Consider the following 22980-nt stretch of genomic DNA (forward strand, 5'->3'; position numbering starts at 1 on the left):
AAGTGGCTTGGTGGTCAGTTTGGATCTTTTTTTTTTTTTTTTTGTCGAAGTAACCTTAGCGAACTATTCAAGTTTCTCGTCAGCGACAGGATATCACTTTCTCTACCCCAGCCATTGTTTCCGGCGACCTGTCGCAGAGAGTTCACCCGCTCTTTGAATAATTTGCCCAAAAGATAAAATTGAAAACGTTTTTTTCCCCCTTCCTCTGAGGCGTCCTAAAGGGAGCTAACCAGCGTTAGCATAGCGCTAGCATGACAACCAGAAGAAGAACTGCCATCCTCCTCCTCCTCCTCCCCAGTGGCTTCGCTAGCAGCAGGTAAGTTGCAACTCCAGCTCAGGCGAGTTTTTTCCGGTTTGTTGTCTCTGTGGGAATCGAAAGTGACGGGTTTTAAAGGCGGACAAGTTAGTTCCGAGTTGAAATGAAACTGTTGGCAGTGTGTCTGCCTGCTGGTAAATGGCGCAGGGTCAGGGTAACTGGGCTAAGCTAACGTTAGCAGCCTGTCAGCTAGCCTCCGTGTCGCTGCTCCTCGCCTCAGACAGCTGTGTGTGATCTTTGAGCTCCAGCTCATTACAGCCCCCTTTAAAAAGAAAGGAAAAAAAGCTGCTACAATGTAATCGGTTTGGTATCGATGCGTGCTTGTCGTCCACATTTGCTAAAGATGATTTCTGACTGTCTTTCTCTGCCGTGTCCTGCTCTATTTACCCCCCTCTGCTCTACCATATATGGGTTTACTTTGCACTAATGTGTAGTGTACTCCTAGATGTTGTAGTAACAAAACTTGTTCAGTCTGATTTAACAGTCCAAAGGCAATCGCGCCCAATATGAATCATTCTGTCATGTGAATAAAAAAAAGAGCCAATGTGAACTTGTGATTGCTACCGTGGGTGTGTGTGTTGTAGATAATTGTCAAATCTTGTTCCAGATTTACTCCCTGAAGATCCCTCATATTTCACTTTATGAGTGTAATTAATGTCCAATAGAGAAGAAAATACAGACAGCAACAAGATATGCTGAGATATGGCTAATCTCTGGGGGCGATAAATCACATTAACCATGTATTATGAACAGATGAATGATGTTTGCTTTATATTACCCTGTCTTTCTTGCCACTCTGTGTCTCACAGGCCTCCATTATGGGCTGCAGATGTGCACCCGGTGCTCCCAAATGGATGATGATTATCATGTCAGCCCACCACATCTGGATCATCTACTCATTCCCACAGGAATCTTCTCCTGCTACTACAGGTTATTTGCATTTCTTATTCTACTTCCATACGATGTTAAAATATGAATTATTTATGTATTGAGGTTCTGTAATGGATATCCACCTACTCATCCTACAAATGCCTGAGTGAGCACCCATTCCTTCTTTATTCCAACATTGCGGAATTGATCATTATTGGTATTCAGATCAGTATATGATTTTAAAACTTCTTATTACAATGCCAAACTTTGCAGAGGAATCTTAAGACTGACTGTTCAGACAGATTTATTTGGTTCTCTTATTCTTGATGCCCTGTTCATGAATAGTGTTTACAAACCAAGATTGTTGGTAGAGCCTTAGAGGCAAAGAGTATGATGAGAAACATCATACTCTGACATGATAAGGAGGAAGTTTGTCTTAAGTAAGATTTTATATAGTTTCTATATTGATTCCTGCTAGATACATTTTCCATCCAAAGCAGTGGGAATGAACCTGTCATAGTACATACCTTACAGCTTAATGGGGCCCAGTGTTGATGGTAAGGCCTCCTCATGTATCATACTTAAAGACTACAAGCATCAATGGTAGATGCTCTTTTTTCAGGCTATTGTTGTTTTTTAATCAAACATATGTAAGTAAAATGTCCAGCAGTGCATGGCTCCAATTTTAAGGATGGGCTCACTTAATGTTTAATAAAGTGTCATCTGATTATCTGTGCCCTCAGCTATTCAGAAATTATCCTTTATTTGTTATTTGAATTAACTGTCCATCGCAACAGTTGTAGCCCTGTGATTTAAAAAAAATATCGTTGTAAGTTGTCGAACATCATCAATGGGGAAAGGCAAAATGTGTCTTGTCTAGACAGTTGGTCAATCCTCAATAACATTGTAGTAAATAAGCAATGTGCAGACGGACCCCTCAGGATTTTCTTTTTGCTCATTAACGAAGCGTTTGGGCAACAGCAGAAGAAGACTGTGTGGAGTTCAACATCTGACAGTTAATGATCAAGAAGATGAGGCTACACTGGGATGAAGAGACGATCAATCACAACAAGTGACGGTGGACAAATTAAACAATGCTGTTTGTTACAGTGTATCTTTATTTCTATTGGCAAGGTACAATCCATGGATCTATACTACTATACTACTACTTGTTTATTCTGGGGCGATTATAAACAATTATTCTAACACATAGTGTACCAGTTATTGTTAGTGGTATTGGTATGTTTTTTTTCTCACGAACAAAAAATAATAATAATGTAAAAAAAAAAAAAGGAGCATAATTAATTTTTCGAACTGAATGGCTTTATTCTAGTCAGTTTCAGCATTTCAGATAATATCTTTTATCACATTTTTTAAATCAGTTTCTTTATTGTAGGTCTCAAGGAATAACTAAAGGCTCAAATTTTACTTCCTCATATCACTTATAAAAAAGAAATTCATATATATTCAGTATTTATTTATATATATTTACTATGCAAACATTTTATTGTTATGTGATAAGTTCTATATACTAAAACTGTTTGTCTTGTAAAGAAAAAGAAATAACAGCACAGAGGCTGGAGTGTATCCCATTTTCTCCACTTGTGTTTGTGACTGTTTTATGACTGGAACATGCACATACAGGTACATCAGAAATAGTTAAGTAGCAATTGCAGAAGTAGTGTGTTGATGTTTGTACCACAGGGTGGCGATATTTGCAAAACAATAGGACCTAATTGGGAGAGCGTGTCTCTCTCTCTCTCTCTCTTTTTTGGTTGCACATTAATTTTTTAATAGAGGACAAAAGTTTGATATTTCGTGTGACCTTGCAAGGTCAAAACAATCCCCGACACCCTGCCTGTGAGTAGGCTACTGATCGCGTTTCATCCAGACATATCTGGCTACTAAGTGCTGTAGTGCTGCGGCAGACAGACATCCACTTTTATTTATTTTTTATCCATTTATTTATTTATTACACGGAGAATAAATGTGTTTTCGTACGTCATCATCCGCCTGGCGTATTACAGGATAAGAACATCCCGAGCCTGGGAAGTTTACGTCCCTTCATCAGCATCCAGCATCTCGCCCCCACCATCAGTACACACCACCCCGCCTCCTCCTCCTCCCCCCGTACCCCAAGGGTCTCGCGAGCGCGCACGCGTGCGAAACTGCGTGGGAATGGCTGTTTGTGTGATCGAGGGGGTTGGGCCGCTCGGAGCGAGCTGAGAGCTGCATGAGTTTGTAATGTCCGCCATGTTGGCAATGGCGTATTGAACCGGGGAGGAACAGCGGAGCCTACGAGGAAAAGAGACCGACAGAGAGCGACCGAGACCCGGGCCTGCCCGGCTCTGTTCGCGCTGCTACGGACCCAAGCCTGCCCTCAATCGACCGGCTGACTCCCAGAGACCGTCACAGATTCATCCATGAGAACTCGAGGCAGACCTGCTGTTATTCCTAGCAGACCGTGTAGATTTATGCTGCATCTTTTAATATAAAAAATGAGTAAATTGTCGTTTCGGGCACGGGCGCTGGATGCTAGTAAGCCTCTACCCGTCTTCCGCTGCGAGGATTTGCCTGACCTGCACGAATATGCCTCAATCAACCGGGCAGTGCCGCAGATGCCGACTGGGATGGAAAAAGAGGAGGAATCGGTATGTTTTTTATTGCTGGCCGACTGGTGTTGGATCACTTTGGAAGTGTTTTCGTATCGAGGGGCGCCACTATGTTGCCTGCGCAAGCTTGTGCAAAATGGCCGCCATATCTGCTTTTTAGTGCACACGACGGCTCTCGACGAATACGAAAAATAACGACCCCGTTTCACCACATGTGCCATTATTAGGTCTTTACGCTTCGATATTTTATTCGCGAGCCGTGTTGTGTCCATCCGTTTCACTTGAAATCGCGCCCGAAAGCACAAAGGAGTCACGTGACTTTTATCTGTTCCACCATTTTGTTGACTTTCTCTCTGGTGAAGGCGAGCGGGGATAGGCCTCGGACGTGGTGCACTTCCCGCGAACGACTGCCAGGGGGAGACAATGAGCCCCCTCCGCCGCCGCCTCCTCCTCCTCCCCCCTCTCTTTCAGCCGGGTTTGACAGCGAGGTTGTTGCGTGTTGACAGCTCCGGCTCTGCCATGTGTGCTGCACTTGGCGTCTCCTGTTTGGCGGAGCAGGGGGAAGAATACCGTGCAGATCCAGCCCTGTGTTTAATCAAAGCATTTTTCTGCATGGTTCCACAGGGACGTAGGTTTATAATGTGTTTTTGACATGCATGGTATGGCGACACTAGCGTTGTGTCACAGGCGGCTTCATTCACGTTTTTGTGTAAGATGTCTGGTTTGGATTCCCAATTGCTGTTTCCGTATTATGTGTTTTTATGTATCTATGTAAAGTTATAGGGGATACGAAACTTTATTAACAATGTCTCTGCAGGCAGTACACATTGTGACGGCAGAGTGTGTTTCTTAAAGTGTGTGACTCCAAGAAACAGGCACAGTTTAGTGAATATAGTTTGTAATGTTAAAACTCTAATGTGAGCTGTGAACATATAAATCTTTAACCATTCATTTTGAATGCTGAAATGTAAAGATGTTAAGTTGAAGTACTTATCTGTCAACTTTTTTTTGGACAAGTGTGGCTTCCAAATATCGATCTTAGCTTGTTGGTTGTTTGTATGCAGATCCATTTAATTTATTTAGGCATTAGTTGATGTTGCCGCTCACATTGGAATTGCTTCTAAATATGGAAATGATTTGCTTTGTGCTTGAACCACGGGGTGACAGGTTGGGTAAAGATTATATTGCATTTGAAATCTCACTGTCACTGTGTTCAGTTGACGCTCATTCATACAGTAAAATAGACTGTCTCATTGACAGTTTGTACCTCAGCTGCTTCAATGGCCGCCGATAGCTGATTGTTATTGCTAGTTGTTTATTATGTATTCATGGCCAGTGTAATATCTGGTATTTACTACCTCCGCTGCTGAATTGCTCTCCGTCACTTTATCAGGAGGAGAGCCCCCCCCCTCTCCCCCTTTGTGCCACCGAGTTGCCTCAGCAGACACAAACATAGGGGAAGCACAGACAAGGGCCCGCAACGTCAGCAGAAATCCTAACCCCCACCCCTGCCAGCCTCCCCCCCCCCTACGTACTGTACACATGCACACAACGGCATTACATAACAGAGTGACAGAAGAGATAAAGAGGACAGTTTTACTACAAGGCTGTGCATGGCTTAGCTCCCTGACCCACATCCTGTCCGGCAACAATGGAGCGTCGCTGCGCTGAGAATTATGTTGATTAAAGAAGCGAGTACGCACGCTCTGCATCTGCGAGGCTCTAGTATTGATCGCATTAACATTCATACATAAGGATGCTTTTCCTTTTTTAGTTTTAATTTTTTTTAACCCACCATTTCTTCTGGCGCTGCATAAGGGTTGGCATTAGGAAGAATACATCTGGTGTGGGCAATTATGTGAATGTGTGGCTGGTGGAACCTCTTTTTGGCTGTTTTAAATCATAGAATAAGTGCCTTTGTGCGTATGCCTTATCAGCATTCATGGTGTGAAGCCCAACCGAAAGAAATAACCTCTAAAAGCGTAATTTGTATGCCGCCATCAGTTGCAGAGGAAATGGAAATGTGCTGCTTCAATCATTAATAATCTGTTGTACACAGCATAAAACAATTCACCTGCTTTGCTTCACTGTAGCCAACTTAAAGACTAGTTCCATATCAAAGTTTATGTAGAATAACTACACAGTGAATAGTAGGAACACTTTATCCAACAGGCTAATCAGGGAATCTGCGATAATTGCATTTGCAGAGTTATGACGGTTTATGATGTTTGATGACGATGGATTGGAATGTTGGAAGCGCACAAGAAGATATAAACTCAATTTCTCAGAAGTCTGTGGATACATGTGCAGGAAAAATGAGATCCAGTAGAGATCAGAAAGAGCGAACAGGTAAAGTGAGAGTATTTCTGACAGGCCCAGATTCTTCCAAACGCATACAAACAACTTTTGAGGTGGAAATGGTGTTCAAACGTTATACCAGTTAAAGCACCCTGAATTATACAAGCAGCTCAGTGCCCACAGTGAAGAGAACTTCCCACAGTGAACGCATGAGGTTTGAATTAAAGGAACACACCCTCATTACAGCTTCACAGCTCGTGGACCAACAGCGGTGCTGCGTGTTTATGCTGTTTGGATGATGTCATTTTTAAAAAGTTTTTTGTGTTTATTAGGAGCCCGTTTCAATCTCCTCTGAATTATTGATGTTGCAGTAAAATTAAATCACATCTTCCCTCTGAGTTTGTTGGATGTGAAGGAATGCAGCGCCAGCTCGCGGTGTTTGCTCCGGCTGCTCGTTAGTGTGATTGCGTGCACTGCAGTGATTTGTGGCTTGTTTATTTTTTTTGTTAAGACGCCGTGTGCGTATGCCTCGACGCCGTGTGCGTGTGCAGACCGCCATCCTCCAGACTTCCTCTGGCCGGCATGAGCTGAAAACACCTGCCGAAGGCCGCACGTTGGTCGCCATGGCAACCTTTATTGGAGTCATCTATTTTTTCTCAGGAACATTTAATGGAAGGGACGTGTGTTGCTGTGAAAAATAGATTTTCATTAGCCTCTCCTTTATCTGCATCTGCGGCCACACAGCTGAAGGCAGCACTGCTTCTGTGCAGTCTACACAGTCCCAGAGCGTTTAATGGAGAACGGGCAACTGAATGGGAGGTTCGATATCTGTGATTTGGGCAGAAGTCGTTAAGAACTACTTTAATCAGAGGGCTTTAGCATGTGTGCACACTGTGTATCCATCAAATATCCTTCAACCTTTGGCTCTATTTTTTTTTTTTTTGGTCAGAAAGAACTCCGCACAGATAAATTAAAAAAAGAATCAGGCCTTTCCAAATGAATGTTTTTTAAGTCAATATAAATTCAGATTAAAACAGGTTGTGGCCGTAGGTACTAGAGAAACCCAGTTCACTCGTTCCCATGTGCCATTCACAAAACCCTTTATCCCCCAGTTCCTCCACAGAGGAAATCCCAGGCTGTGAATGGTAGTTGCGAGGATCACAGCTGCGAAAGACGAGGATATCTTAAGGTCAGAGGCAGCTCAGGGAGGCCTGCCGCAATCTGCTACGCCGATATCCTGGCCGAAAGTGAGCAAAGGCATGTCTGGCCCGGGCTTCAGGTTTAATTGGTTCCTTATGCACCGCTCCGTCTGCGGGGGGGGGGGTTCCTTAACTCTCTGCACACAGGGTTCGTCGGCGTGTCAGACAGTGGGTCACAGAGGGGGCTTTGACTCGACTCCGACCGAGTCGGCTAACCGCCGGTTCACCGGGTTTACACGAGGTCACGTCATACCGGAGCAGCGCTTCCTTGATGAAGCAGGAGTCTGTCCTTGTGTTTGTCATCATCACTGTTGTAGCTGCTCAGCACCCAACCGTGACAGGTGGCTGCTGCCGGCTGCCGAGTAATGGTGCATACAGCATTTAAGGATGTTTGGAGGAAGCGGAGAAAGCACTGGTCGGTGTATGGCTCGCTCTGGTTTCCAGACAGAAATGGAAGTTAGGTAAACTGGAAAGAGAGAGAGTGACTGGTTGTTTGAAGACTGTGCAGTGATAATGAGAGGCAGAGTGGTCAATATTTCGGTCTATACATGCCATTAGAACACAATAAGAAAGTCTCTACCATCATAAAGACATTTTATTTAACTGCTTTCCCCCCTGTCTGCTAGTAATCATCGGTCAAAGCTGGAAGTTCACTCAAAATAAAACTCATTTCCCTGTGTTCTCAGCTGTCAAAACTGCTATTAAACAGAGAAGTGAGGGAATTCAAAGTATGCTTGTGTTGCAACATTTTTATATATAATTTGCAAAGTCTCAGAGGATGAAGAAACACAGCCGTTGCAAGTTTCACGCCAACATTTCAGGCTGTTTTCACACCTAAAGTTTATGTGCTCTGGCCAGATTCAGTTGACGAGTTGGTAAACTTGTATCATTTTCCTGCTGGTTAAGTTTGCTTTCCACACAGAAAAAGTCAAGTCAACCAAAAACGCATCATTACAAACCACACGAGAACATTCACTCCGGCCGGAGCAGCCGACTACACACAGACTGTTAGGGGAAGCTCATATCTGAGTTCACCTGCTCGCTGCAGTTGGATCGGGTTCAGAAATCTTTTCACACCAAAGAGTTTTGTCGGAGCCCTATGGAGACCACCTCTGTGAACGGGTCTCGGTGCAATTGTTTTGGGTCCACACCTGAGCGCCATTACTGTTTTCACACCTGCTCCAACGAATCATAACAAGGTGGGAAATAAACCAGGGTTCAGTTGATCAGACATTAAAAAAAAAAAAAAGTGCAGGTCTAACAGCAACCTTCATGCAAGCCGAGCTGGGGGTAGTTAAATGTACGATCGCAGGAAAATGAGCGGCTGATTTTCAGGCGGTCGGGGTATTTGTGGGCAGCAAACCACACTGTGCAAAAATGTTTGACAAGTTTGGCCAGGCAGCCTGCACACACTGCAACAATCGTAGCCAAGTAACAGCACTCTTTTTCTTTCTTTTTTTTGTGATTTGCATGTACGCACTCGCCAAAATCAGTTGTGTCTGGAGCAACGAGCCAATTTAAATTGCTAACGAGTGATGTGTGAATACGTGGCATTTTATTACATGTGTATGTTTACATATCAAATATTTCTTAGAGGCATTAACCGAAGCAGTGTTGCGTTTCATGAGGCCGGTGAATCCTCCTAGATGAATGCCGCCGCTTCGCCCCCAAAGATCCCTGGAAGACGGGTTCATCGCGGCCCAGCTGAGACAATACGCCGCCCTCTTTGTGTGTGTTTGGTTGTAGAGAAAGTACAACACTAGGCTTGTTGATGAGCTTACCAGGGGCAGATGGTTCAGCTCTGGACACATGCTGCGTCCTTTCATGCCAGCTCACAGCACCGATACGGTTCTCCTGTTACTGCACGCAGAGCTCCTCATGGCTTTGGATTATACTTAAGGCCCTGGCCACTTAAAAACTCCCACACGAATGCCTGACGTGTCTAAGAAATTTGAATATTTTTCCGGCGGTGAGAAATTAGTCGTGTACGGATACGGTTTCGGCGATCGGTGCGTTCTGCCAGCCACGGTCGATATGTCATTGAACGCTGACCCGTGTCTCAAAAATCCACCCAAGAAACAGTTGTTGTTGGAATAATGTGTAAAATGAGTAGGAGCGCTGTTAGAGTACTTCTTAGGGAAAGATTGGTCTCAGTCAGTTTGACTGGATTGGCCATCTGTTGCATCAACCACTGAGAATAGGCCTGTAAAGATTGTGCAGCAGCGCAGATTGAGCATACAGGCTCCGGCGTCTTTGCAGACGGCCTTGCTGGGCCTGAGAGCAGCTCTGTGCTTACATTCTCACCAGTCAGCCAATACTGAAGATGTTTATGAAGGCCTATCAGTCATGTGGTACTTAGACAAGCAAGTATGCGTCATAGGAAAAGAGATGAATATAAAAAATATAGCATTTTTGAGGTGACTGCTTCGCATTACATAATGAGAAAACATTCTGTGCCGGCAGAGTTCAAGAGTCAAACTGTCTGGCTCATTTGCCAACGTCTTCGCTGCCGCTGCCAAGTCAGCGAAGGTTTCACCAGCAGATCTATTGCAGGAGAAACTTGCAGGTATTTCATCTTATGATCCCACGTTTCTGAAAACTTTTAAGGACAGGATTTTTCTCTCCAATTAGCTTCCTGGAGCGGAAAGATACTGCAAATGAAAACAATGAGTCACCATTGTGATAGTGGGGTTACCTGTGCATGGGCAGAAAAAAACACAGTCTTTGCCAAGAAAGTGCATGCTTTGAAGTGCAAGCTTCGCCGACTGAAGCTCATCTCTCTGTGCTCGCTGTGGATTGACACGTCACTACACTTGACAGTACTCCGTTTAATACCACCGAATCCTATACCTTCCCTCAACTTGATGACTCATTCCTCTGAGATACAGCACCCACCGAGAACTGCGGTGGTGTATATATAGATATAACATACCATGACAAATAGCATGTTCTTCCAAGGCTACACAAACGATTAGAGATGAGGTTGAAAAACAAGCTCTAAAAAAAAAACAGGAAACACTGGAAGATAATCAGTAAAAGGAATTAAAAAGAATTTAGGATGATCTATGACTGGCAGCCATATCCTGTTTTGAAATGATGTGTTTTTAACTGATGTGTCTTGCATTGATTTTAATTGGCTGGTTTAAATTCTCCCTTATATGGTTGTGGATTATGACTGAGAATGTAAAAAAAAAAAAAAAAAGGTAGTGCGTTTACATTTTGAGTTTGTTTTGTTTTGTATATGTTTCTTATAAAGCTTCTGCAACATTCTATGCAGACAAAATAAGCCTGGATTGTAATCTCTCCTAATATTAGATGCCATTGTCCTGCAATTGTGGCGAGGCTTGTGCGGACTGACCTCAGGATCCTGCTCTACAAACCTCATTCAGTAACCCATAAGCACGGTTAAGTCCTGTACTCTAATGCGGGTTATCTGCGCTATCTGTTTGGTTTGTGACTGGGAGTCGTCTCTGACAGAGGCTGGCTTCCTGTCTATGTGGGAAAATAATGAACAGCTCATTAAACCCATAAAGAAAAGAGCAGTAGTTTTCCACCAGCTCAATTAGTTCTGCTCGTCTTTATTCGTCCGCTATACACACCAGCGTTCCTCGTTGTCGGCGCGTGTCCGTGTAATAAAGTGATAGTTTTTACGTCTGCCGGTGTGTGCTGATATTCACTTTGTTTGCCCGTCTCTTTGGGAGTGGAAAAAAAAAAAGATGAGTAAGAACTAAGTCAAGAAAGGAATTTCTGGAGAAAGTCTGCACAAAATCCCTCAAACTGCACACCGACTGTTCTTTTCTTTTTTAACAGCTGCTTTCTTTTGTTTCTTCTCTCCTCCAGGAGCACCATCTCCAGCGGGCCATCTCGGCGCAGCAGGTGTACGGCGAGAAGCGGGACAACATGGTTATTCCCGTCCCCGAGGCAGAGTGCAACATCACGCACTACGAGTCCCTCTACCCCGGGGAGTTCAAGATGCCAAAGCAGCTTATTCACATACAGCGTGAGTAGCGGGGCGGCTCGCAAAACGGGATTATCCTCTTAGCTGCGTTAGTGGTCGGCGCGCACGTGGGGATGTTGTTGCTGTTTGGATGCGCCGGGCGTGTCTGATAGGTTCAGCAGGGTTTAGGCTGCTGATTGAGAGATTTGTGTGTGTAAGTTTGTGGAGCAGTTCACTCCATTTGTGGGTATCGGCTCATTAAAAGTGGCTGCTAAGTAAGCTAATACTACTTTTAAGAGGAAGTGTCCTTGATATTTTTTAAAACTAGAAATCGCTGAGCTTTGCAGGGTCACATGTGAAAGGGACATTTGTCTGTCTCTCATGAGACATTGTGCAATATTGTGGTTGATGTCCACAGAGGCTCTCTGTGACATCACAGACGTCCCATCCGAAGTAGCTGAGCAGTCCTCACATAAATACAAGCTAGGTCACTGGAGGAGAAAGACAATATAGTTGTACTGGCTGTTTACACTGTGAAAACTGAATCTGCGTCATTGAAATTAAAAAAGAAGTGCCATGTGTGCCTTCTAGTATTATCTTAAAATTTCACACTTCCCTCTTTGCAAATATTTTACACACACCCAAATACACTGTTGCCAGCATCAGGTCAGCTGAGTGGTGAAAGCAGTTACAGTCTGCTAAGTGTGTGGTGTGTGTGTTGTGTGACCACTGCAGTGTTTTCCACAGAATTAGATTGTCTTATTGCTGGTAGCTGTCTAACTGAATTACAACATGATTATATATTTAACCTTATATAAGTTGATGCTGTATATAAGGTGCTATAAGTGTTATAATTAGATAATTGAATATGATACAGCTCACCTCCTGCATCGATTCCTGGCCGGCTGCTGTTCTCCTCCTCTTCTTCTTCTTCCTCTCCTCCATCTTTCTCTTCATTAGCTGCAGCTATCCCTTCCTGACCCTCCTCTTGCTGCTTGAGCTGCCACAGCTGCAGCGGCTCAAGCCGGGAAATATTCAAAACAAATTAATTGGACGGCTAAACGCGCTGGTCGGACCGCTCAGCTTTCCCACAAGTTTGCATTTTGTCAACTTTCAGTTTTGCCGTTTGCACCTCCTCTGGACGGGGGGCAGGGAGAAACCAGTGTAATGCCACAAGTAAATGAGTGTATTGGAAATGATGGGAAATAAGCTCCTCCATCTGAGAAGAATGGCATTCAAGAAACCCACAGGTTGCAATAGAAAAAGTATTACTGCTGCATAGGGATGTATATGGTTAGGATTTTATCGATACTGATACTCCTTATCGGTGCCTATATTTATTGGCACTCTTATCGATACTACAACATGTAATTTATTGTAAAAAATAAAGATTTTAAAGTATTTTTTTTATGTTACCACAAGGGGAGTAACCTGCCTTTTAAATCATTAGCAAGTCAACAGTGAACATGTGCTGTGTGAGGTAGTATGTCAAACAAATTAGCAGGCAGCACACCATCCATACAGCCTTAAAGGCTTCAACAGAACAGAAGCTATGTGTTAGTTAGGACTAGGCTACCTGCAGTGAGAGGGATTAAGTGGCTGTACATCTACTGTCATCATGATAAAATAGGATCTCCTTCTTTGGTTCTTGATGAATGTTTAGCTTTTTTACTCTTAAAGTTTTCTTGCTCTGACTCACAGTTAACGTCAGCTCAGGTGATCTGCAGGTTGTTGTTTCACTTCACTGCTCTGTGTGTACAGCGCTGATGCATACACACAGTAACTGTAACGCTGCATCTACAGGAGCCTAGTAGTCCATGTTCTTCACGCCATAGATGAGCCAACATATGAGACGTGTTACCACAGAATAACAGCACAAGCAGCTCCGTGTTTCCACAGTCTGACTTTTCTCCTCCTCTTTCTTACCGTTGTATCATCCACACTGCTCCTCACAGCAGCAGACATGAAGCTGCTGGAGCCTCCTCTGTCTCCTCACTGTCCTGCTGCTCTACTGGACACTCAACCCTCCGCCTCTGACACAAATGAAAGTACTTTGCTCGATTTCCGGTCCGAGCCTTCAAACACATGGCGACCCGAGACAGGCGAATGGACCGGGCCGGACTCATCTCATGAACCACTCCACCCGTTCACCGTCACTTTAGAATGCCACTTCTAGTTGCTCCACTTCCACTCATTTCCCCCCTCTTTTCCAACTTTCACTTTTCACTTCTTCCTTTCAGCTTTAGCTTCTGCAGCTCAAACAAACTATACACACTCAGGACAGGAGGCAGTGTGTCAGAGGGCAGACTGTGTGTGGCAGTATCATAATTACATCCAAAAAGTACCGATAACAGTATCGTTTCTCCAGAATCTTAGCAATATCCTGGTACCAACCCAATTAGGAACCAGGACCAAAAAATAATGGTCCTCGGTATCCAACCCTAATGCTGCATTAGAACACAATTATTTTGGCGTGTGCTGCAGTTTGCTGATGCACTGTTTGAGATCACTGCAGCAGATCTACTTTTCTATTGTCTAACAGTGTAAATATGGGGCAGTGAGAGGCACTGCCACATACCATCCCAACTACTTGAGGTTTTGGCAGGTTAATGTGTTGATTATAGCATCACTCTGACAGCGTCCGTGCAGTAAACCTAGTTTTTTTTGGTTCCCCCTCATCCAGGGTCACAGTAGCTGATGGATTATAACAGACAGCCACTTTCCTCATTTTAGCAGACTAATATGTTATTGTCTGGAGAATCCCCAGGCCATTTCTGGAGCTTGTGGCCAGACTGACTGGTAGGGCAAAAAAAAAAGAGTCGCAGGCAATATTTATGAGCAAGTGGCTGGTGACGTTCCCAGCCTGGGTGCTGGTGTTTGTCCTCCAGCGCTGCTTTATTGAGTTGGTGAAGGCACAGAACCAAACACAAGCACAGCGCTTTGTCATGATAAAATGGTGTGTTTATTTTTGGGCCAGCATTTGGCAGCAGTTGTCTGAAGTTAAAGACTTGAACATTTTATACCCTGTGGCTAATGTTTATTGACTCTGCTTGAAATGCGCTGCTGCCAAACACAAATGACTCTGCATTATGAAACCATGACACGGCATTATCTCTCCTAATGACATATTTTCACCTTGTCCGACATCTGCCTTAGAATTCACATAAAATAAGTTTGTCTGGCGGAAAGTAAACTTGAAGATGAAAAACATGTTGATGATTTGATACTAAATCGTTGTGTTCTTGCACTTTGCAACCAGATCTAATGGTGTTTACAGAAGAGAGCTTTTGTTTAGGGTCTGTCTCTCTTCTAACCAACTCTTCTCCATCTCACAGCTTTCAGTTTGGATACGGAGCAGCCAGACTACGACCTAGATTCCGAGGATGAAACGTTTGTGAATAAGCTGAGGAAGAAGATGGAAATCACCGCCCTGCAGTTTGAAGAAATGATAGACCGGCTGGAGAAAGGCAGCGGGCAGCAGGTATTTGTCTACCTGTGTGTGTGGGAAATGACTAGTTGTCACGGTATTTGCACAAACACATTACTGTCTGCGCCTTAACACAGGCAGTGAATAAGCCCACAAAGGCAGATCGTGCTTGACTGCACCAAGTAAAGCCGCTCACTCTGTTTTTAGTTATTCAAGAGGGGGTCATTGCCTTAGTCCTTGGGTTCTGAAATAGTTACCAACACGATCTGCATTTCCAAGTGTGCTTCGATCTCTTATACAAGAAGGAAGATGCTCAAATTACAACTGACAACTAAAATGCTTTGTTTTAACAAGACCAGCTTGTTTGCACCTAGTTTCATTCTGTTATGATGTTATTATACGTATGAAAACGTGAATATCTGGACTGACTTGGTCGCTCCTCTGCAGCTCGTGAGTCTGCAGGAAGCCAAACTGCTGCTGAAAGAGGACGACGAGCTGATCAAGGAGGTGTTCGACTACTGGAGCCGCAAGAGGAAAACCTGCAAGGGCGGCTGCCTCATCCCCAACGTCAAGCAGGAGAAGAGGGACGGCTCGAGCACCAGCGACCCCTACGTGGCCTTCCGTCGGCGAACGGAGAAGATGCAGACCAGAAAGGTAGGAGGCCACCGCCCTGAAGAATGAGTCAGACGATGAGACGAACGGAAGAAGTCGTGTCATTGTAGCTGTTTGGGCAAATTATGGTGTCTCTGTCTACTAGTTGGAGACGTGGCCTTTATCCGAAAGGGCAGAGGTGTTTCTTTTTTTAACCAGTGGCTGCGGAGTTACTTGGCAAAGAGCACTACCTCTGATCTCTGATGTACTTGAGGGTGGGAGCAGATAAAAACTCATTTATAGTCGAGTATCACGCAGCAGGGATCTCATATAGCTGTGATGCTGTTCTTCAGACAGCCTTCTGTTATGGATGTAGCTGTAATGTGCGGGTAGACCCTGTTAACCTAAAAGAAGAGGTTTCAGGAGCTAAATATCTGGATTAAGTTTCAGTATAAGTGGAAACAGTTGTTGCCAGTGTTCCTCTTGAGTCACCAACGCTCCGTTTTCAGAACCGAAAGAATGACGAGGCGTCGTACGAGAAGATGCTGAAGCTGCGCAGGGACCTGAGCCGAGCCGTCACCATCCTGGAGATGATCAAGAGGCGGGAGAAGAGCAAGAGGGAACTGTTGCATCTCACGCTGGAGATCGTGGAGAAGAGGTAAGACGAGACCAGCCTGTGGTTGTCTGCACGGCATCATGCACCTTGTTAGAGCAACTAGCTGCTATCAGGGGGATTTTTTTCCCTCTTCTTCAGGATTTAAAACGCAGCCGTACAAGGAAACGCTTCATTTGTCTGATTGGACGACAGATGTTCATGAACAGATTTATTTGGATAATATCCTGTTTTGCAGCTGTGCCCTGGTTCTGTCTCTCCAGGAGTCATTGGTGAACACTTTCTGATGAGGTTTAAAAAAAACAAACCACTACATGTTTACCCCCCTCAAGTTGAGACGGTCACGATGTCAGGCCTTTACCACACATGGTGCATCTTGGACAGCTTATGTGGTTAACCTTGGTGTTTGATAAGGGTTTTGTTTACTTGTCAAGTTGAAAATCCCAAGCAGAGGTCATTAGGACACTTGTCTGCAGGATGGATGGTATCAAACAGTCAACCAAGTATTCTCCTGTAGAGTCAGGCTCCGCTGCTCGTGTTAATTGAGGCCACAGTTATGTGCAATTTTTTGCATGCATTATCAATTTTAACTTCACCCTGTTTATTCAGAAGCGTCAGGAGCAAATTAGCTCATTGACTCCTTTGTGGCTGTAGCAGTTCCCCCCCCCCCCCCCCCCCCCCACTCTGTCAGGCAGTACATTGGACTATATGTTTCTTATTTTGTGTATTAAATTTATTTATTTATTTTTATCTCCCGAGCTCCGCTCTGAATTGAGGGTTTTTTTTTTTTTCCTCCCTCAGCAGAGCCTTTGCGATCCATCTAAACATGACAAGCGAATGGAATGAATTTCCTCTGAAAGTAGCTGTCAGTGTGAGCTTAAATTGGACCCTTCTCCTTGAAGTGCTTTTGATTTATAGTGACATTTCAATTTCCTCTTGTTATCCCGGCCCTGGTTTCTGCCGGCGCATCACCGCCAGTGTTCACTCCCCGATCGGACCACTCCACGCTCACTAGATGGCTTCTCCAGCCCACTACATAAGATTACGCCAGCGTAGAGTGACCCAGGTGTACTGTGTGGGGGAGTGTGTGTGTGTAGTCTCACAGGAGTGTGTTTTGGGCTGTATGGTGTTGGCGTTCGGGGCATTAATGATCTACCATGTTGTTGGTACAGATTGTAGTATTATAGGTTTCTGTATACTTCATCCTTTTCTGTGAATGTTGATAATGTAGGCAAGGCAAAGCATCTTTATTTATATAGCGCATTTCATACCAAGGCAACTCAATGTGCTTTGCATCAAGACAAAACATTTAAAAAGAACAGCATAAAAACATTTAATGTGGACATTTGCCTCTGTTTTCCACTCACTAACTCCTCACCACTCATCTGTGTGCCCGTCAGGAACGTGATGCCAGACTTTGGCAGCGAGGTGATGGCAGAGGCTCTGGCGCAGCGGGCTCTGGTGAAGCCCGTCTACACCATCCCCATCATTCCCCTGTCCAGCAGCAACCAGTACAGACACCAGGACCACTTGGACATGAAGGACTACAAGAAGGTGAGGCCATATGCGTATTCACACACACACACGTACACAACACAATGGCTTCCCCGCTAACAACGTCAGGAGCGGGCGCGGAAAATGATTTCCGGCCCTATTCAGTGCGACGAAGAGCGTGGGCGTCGGAACAGAACATCCACAGGAGAAGAACGGGGGAATGTTATCGACTTTGCGTTTGTCCTTCACCAAGTCAGCTCACACACCGCTGATGAATGAAACGCAGAGCCGCACACTCAACACTCACTCAAATGAGATCTTGGCATTTTCATTGTTGAAAGGTGGACTGTTTTTAAATGGCAACTAGGTATGACTTATTGAAAATCATTGACATGCTGAAAGAATATTACTGCATTTTTTTAATGGAAAAATGAATTTGAAAACATTCTCTCAAGGCAAAACTTTTTTTCCTATAAAATGGAATGGCTATATTAAAGGAAATGATACAGTAATGCCTACACACATTGTTTCAGTGTTCCCTGTAATCAGAGTTGTGTCATCGGAGGGTGCGGGTACTTTATGTGCTGAAACCTTTGATATAAAGCTGAGCTTATAGAAGTAGTTCATTATTTTGAACTCTGCGTCACCTCTTCCCATTATAACTTCATTAGCTCCAGTGTCCAACAGCCCTACTCCTCCTCTGCAGGGAGGTGACTGCCCCCCGCCCCCTGCTCTTCCTCTACCAGCTGGTTGACTTTTCCCTTTTGTTTACAGACACCCAATTTTTGGTTTAACTCTGCCCCGCCCCCCCCCCCCCCTCCCCTCATCACTCTAAACCTCATTTCTTCCGTTGATTTGACACAGCGGTTCTTCACCGTGGAGTCCCTGCCTCTCTGTTTGCTTTGTCCCCCACGTCCAAGCGCTGAATAGGAACTGACTAATCCTAGTGTGGTTGGAGTCTGTTCAGACAGGGAGGGGTCGTCCCACTGGAGAAGTTGGGGGGTGAAGGAGGAGGGGGGGCAGCCATCTGGCCAGGCAGCGGCATCTGGCACGTGCTGCCATCTGCATATCAATGCCTCTTTTTACTCACTGTTGTTTCTGCACACGCTCTCAGTGCACAGAGCACCAACACCAGGCCACAGCCACCAGGGTTTTTCTTTGCACTCTGTCGAAATGCCTTCTCACTCACGCCGCCTCTTTCCCTCCCGTCCTCACAGCCGGAGAAGACGGAGGCCGTACGAACCAAAAGGAAATACGAAAAGAAACCCAAGATCCCTCCTCTGTCAGCAACTCAACATTCGGGGCCCTCGGTGTTCAATCCCAAGGACCTCAACCAGTACGACTTCCCCAGTTCAGACGAAGAACCGTTCTCACAGGTAACACCGTTCTGCTCCAGATGTTAGGGAACGATTCCTCTTCTGTTATGATGCGGATTTAATACAATTGTCACGCATACTAATATTAGAAATTGGGGCTTAGAGCATGAAAGCTAAAAGTGGTACACTAATGGTATCATGTTTCTAAAAGAACATGGTCTCCCGTCCTGAGCTCTTCGTTTACCCAAGTTGTTTGTATTGTGCAGATCCATTCAGGTTCCTCAGAGGCAGAAGAGGAGAATGACCCAGATGGCTGCTACGCGTTCAGGAGGAAGGCCGGCTGTCAGTACTACGCTGTGAGTGCCCTCCTGTGACTCTCCCTGCTTCTATTTATAGTGCTCACAGCAGGTTGACCAGTCTGGCTCCCCCGGCTGCACAGCCCCCCACACACTGCTGGATACAACGATGTCTTTTCTTTTATTTGATCTTAATTTAACATCTAATGCTCTCTCTCTCCCCCTCCCTCTCCTGTTCTCTCTCTCCTCCTCCTCATCGTCCTTCAGTCTCGTCCAGACCAGAGTGGCAACTGGCCCTGGGTAAGCCCGTCAGAGGGCGGGCTCGGCGACACACGCTTCCGCTACTGTCTGACCTCGCTCAACATGCCACGGCGCTGCATAGGTTTGGCGCGGCGCCGCACGGGCAGAGGGGGCAGGTGAGTTTTCTTTTTTCTTTTTTTGGTTTCCTCACCACAGTAATTCACACGCCATGAATTACTTCCAGGTCACATCAATAACATTTGCAATGAAAAGAATAAGTAGTGTGACATGTTCAACATATCCTCCAGGTGCTTTTTTGCTTTAATTATATGAATGTTTTACCAAAATCTGCTAATTCAGTGGAGAAAAGTCTGAAAATGTAGAAATGTGAAATGAAATGTGTGTAGGAATGAAGCCAACACCAATACTGAGCGGGGGAACTCAGCCAAGTGTTGGCTGTGGCTGCCGAGGTTGTTTACCATACCAGCTCTTTGGCAGGTTACCAGCGATCACTTGGCGGGCACATTCTATTATAAATATCAAGCTGGCCAGTAAAATGATGAACACGACGGTCCACATTTTGGGATTCACCTGCCACTGCCTGTAGTCGAATCAGAAAAAACCCGAGCTTTAGACAGAAGCAGCTTTGTCTGATATCTCCTCAGGCAGCACACGGACGATCGAATAATAACACAGCATCAGACGGAGCTCGCCAGCAGCTAGCGCGGCGCTAGGAGGGAGGAGGAGGCTGCTCTGGCTCGGGCAGCATCTTTCACAGACGCACACGAGATTAGCGACGTTCCTTTTCTGTCCACAGCCGACCTTATCGCCCGTCCCCGAGGGAGACGGGAGGCTGGGTTTATCTTATGAATTAAAATGCCTCTTCCAACGTGATGTGTGCGTATGATAGCGACACCGGATCGTGTGAGAAAACCTGGGAGCTTAGCGTGTTTGTTTAGCTACACTAGCAGCGCCTGTAGGGACTGCAATGTGTGGGTCGTGTGATTTGTTGTTCTTTCCAACACTTGGCTCCAGAGTTAAATGTCTCAACAAGGATTTCTTATGAAATTCAATACAGACACACACAAGTGTTATCCTCGAGTCGAGACGGCCACCGTGGTTCCCTGACATTTCAGCCAGCGCCACACAATTTCTAGTCGCATGTCTAAAAATGCCACCGTACAGTTGTGATGTAAGTAACAGCCTGGCCTTTTCCACTGGCAGCAGCCTCAGGCCAAACTAAAAAAAAAAGTTGCCCCACTAATGTTAAGGCTGTGGAATAACAAAAAAAAAACAGCAATGTCATCTCTCCTCTCAGCCTCATGTGGTCGTGTGGTGAACTTATGTCCCATTATATAAGTGTTCTGCTCTGCTCTCATGATAGAACTGCATGTTTTTGCCCTGTTTCCTGCGCTATATTTGGTACCGGCCCATTGGACATTATAATTACATGTATGCAAGAATTAGACACACTTGTGCAACAGTGCAGTCATAACCAAAGGATGTAGATGTTGTAATGCGCTGATAATTGCTCCAGTGTGTTTTGTGATTTCATCAGGCCTCAGACAACATGTGGAATCACTGTGGTTGTTCTTGGTTTGCGTTGCAGGGCCTTGTTGGACAGAGCGCACACGGATCTCGACAACATCTGTCAGAGCCTGGACTCGGACCCGGAGCCCGAACCGCTCGCCTCGCCACTTCCAAGCTCTCCGCTCCGCAACTGTAACGCCAGTACCTCAGAAACCAATACCTCGGACCCGACCAGCTCCTCCCACCTCCCCGCCTCGTCATCGCCCCTGTCGTCGTCGTCATCGCCAACACCTATGGACCTCAGCCGGATTCTTTTGAACATTAAATCTTGCCGCTGGAGGCACTTCAGACCACGGACGCTATCCCATCACCCCTTGGGTGGCGGGGACTTGTCTCGCAGAGGATTTAGGGATTGTAACCGGACAGCGTCAGGACTAACCCGGACCCTGTCCGGAGGATCCAGCGCCCAGAACCGCACCGGCTCGGCCCCCACCCCTGTCCACGGTGAGTCAGTGGTTTCCTCCTCCACGCTGCTCCGTGTTTTCCTTTGCATCCTTGGCACCGTGCATGTAAGAATTTGTTCGGCTAAATATTTTCATTGGTCTGAACTCAGTGGAACGGGTCGTTTTATTGCCTTATTGCATCGTATGTAAAATATTCTTGGCATCACAACGAGCTCATTTAATACAGCTTTGATAAACTGTCGTTCCACAAGGTTAGTGTTTCTGGCTGTAATTTCTGGGAGTAAATTTAGCAAAGCCCAGTGGTCCTTTGTGTGCTCTCTGCTGTAATTAAAGAAGGTGCTGAATTCAGCCTGAGAATGGAAACTGTTTTTCCTCCAGCTCATTTTGAAAGTGTTGTTATCAGGTGTCAACACTCGTCTTCTAGGAACTGGAGACTTTTCGTGAGAACTCTTCAGGCTCCCTGCGCTGCTCTTGAATCTGTTGCTGTCATTAATTTACTGTATGACCAGGTTAGATCAGTTTTAATGGCAACTCAAACTTAACACACATCTTTTTCACTTTTTGCTGTTTTGACATACTGGATTTTATATTGTCTGTTTAATGTTGGTAGTCTGCAACCTGTTGTTGCTCATTGCAACACTCACTTCCCTAGTGTATAAATACTGTGTAGCATTATAGAAATAGAAATGTAGTAAAGATTTATGCGAAAGACGATTGAGAGTCTTTATAGAAGGATGTGTAAGTAGATTTGAAGGTTTTTGGCTCAGTAGTTAATTTAAGTCTAAGATATAAATGTCACATTCCAATTAATACATGAATCAACTGATTTGCATTATTTTCTGTTCAGAGACTGACACATAGAACATAATGGATAAATCATTGCAGCCTGAAGTTGAAGGCAGAGGTCCTGACAGGAAGGGCAGTTTGCACTGACCATTAGAAGCTCCCCTCATCAGACTCCAGCTCTGTATCTCTCATTAGAAAGAGGCCTAAGCACAAAAAGACAAATTGGGAGAATTGCCTTTTTTCGGTGTGCATGGGGAGCGGATGTAATTGAAAATTTTTCCATGCATAAAATTATGTGAGGTGCTGTTGTTTTAATGATTTTGTGCATGTGCAGGTGGGGGCAAAAAGAAAGTTTGGCTTTGAAAGGCGGCTCAGCTGTGTTTAGTCGCGGCTTGCTGCTGCTCTTGTGTAACACTTTTTGATGAGCTGCCTCCAAGGTAGATGGCTCCGCTGCAGCCCGGGGCTCCCGTACCGCCGCTAAATCACATGAACTTTCTGCTTTCAGACCCTCGTTCCGTATTATAATAAATTAATTCCCGCTCCCCTCTGGCGTGGGGGAGTCAATTAGCAATGGTGCTGTATAAATAGATTGATGAGATGTGCCGGGGCGAGTCTGGGCCGGTGGCTGGAGAGCAGAGAGGGCTGGTGAAGGAAGGAGGCATTACATGGGATAGAAGTTTGGGTGTAAACTTCATCATGTGTTGATACTAAAGCAAGTTTACAATGAAACTGCCTCTGGTAACTAACTGCTGTGTCAAGACTGTGATGGTAAACACTGACAATTCAAGACTGGCACCACTTAAAGAGTGGCTACAGAAATGTGGCCAGCTGAAGATATGTGATTTGAAAAGAGTGTGTGTGGAATGGAAAAGTTATTTGTGCAGGCCTGTGATTGATGGCTTTTATTAGGAAAAATGATAAATATTTTCCGCTCTGGGGTTTTTGTCAGTAATTAAAGTGAAATGAGGCTGAAATGGAAAATAATATGTAT

General features: G+C 45.0%; 1 protein-coding gene across 3 annotated transcripts in view; it reads left to right on the forward strand.

Annotated features, from left to right (window-relative positions):
* The first annotated feature begins 44 nt into the window (after positions 1-44).
* The window catches only part of LOC311003793 (enhancer of polycomb homolog 1-like), a 30559-nt gene continuing 7623 nt past the window's right edge, over positions 45-22980 (forward strand). Inside the window, exons 1-11 of one of the 3 annotated variants that reach the window (XM_083995656.1) lie at positions 45-316; positions 1126-1246; positions 11136-11295; positions 14568-14713; positions 15107-15313; positions 15760-15908; positions 17264-17417; positions 18575-18733; positions 18940-19029; positions 19237-19385; positions 20819-21243. In XM_083995656.1, the coding sequence (XP_083851782.1) occupies positions 11196-11295; positions 14568-14713; positions 15107-15313; positions 15760-15908; positions 17264-17417; positions 18575-18733; positions 18940-19029; positions 19237-19385; positions 20819-21243 (1579 nt within the window). In that variant the 5' untranslated portion in view covers positions 45-316; positions 1126-1246; positions 11136-11195. Of the gene's footprint in view, positions 317-1125; positions 1247-3387; positions 3838-11135; positions 11296-14567; positions 14714-15106; positions 15314-15759; positions 15909-17263; positions 17418-18574; positions 18734-18939; positions 19030-19236; positions 19386-20818; positions 21244-22980 lie in introns of those variants that run through there. The other 2 variants (XM_083995654.1, XM_083995655.1) reach the window with 2 other exon arrangements.

This window comes from Trachurus trachurus (genome assembly GCF_905171665.1).
Source record: "Trachurus trachurus genome assembly, chromosome: 20".
NCBI lineage: Eukaryota > Metazoa > Chordata > Actinopteri > Carangiformes > Carangidae > Trachurus > Trachurus trachurus.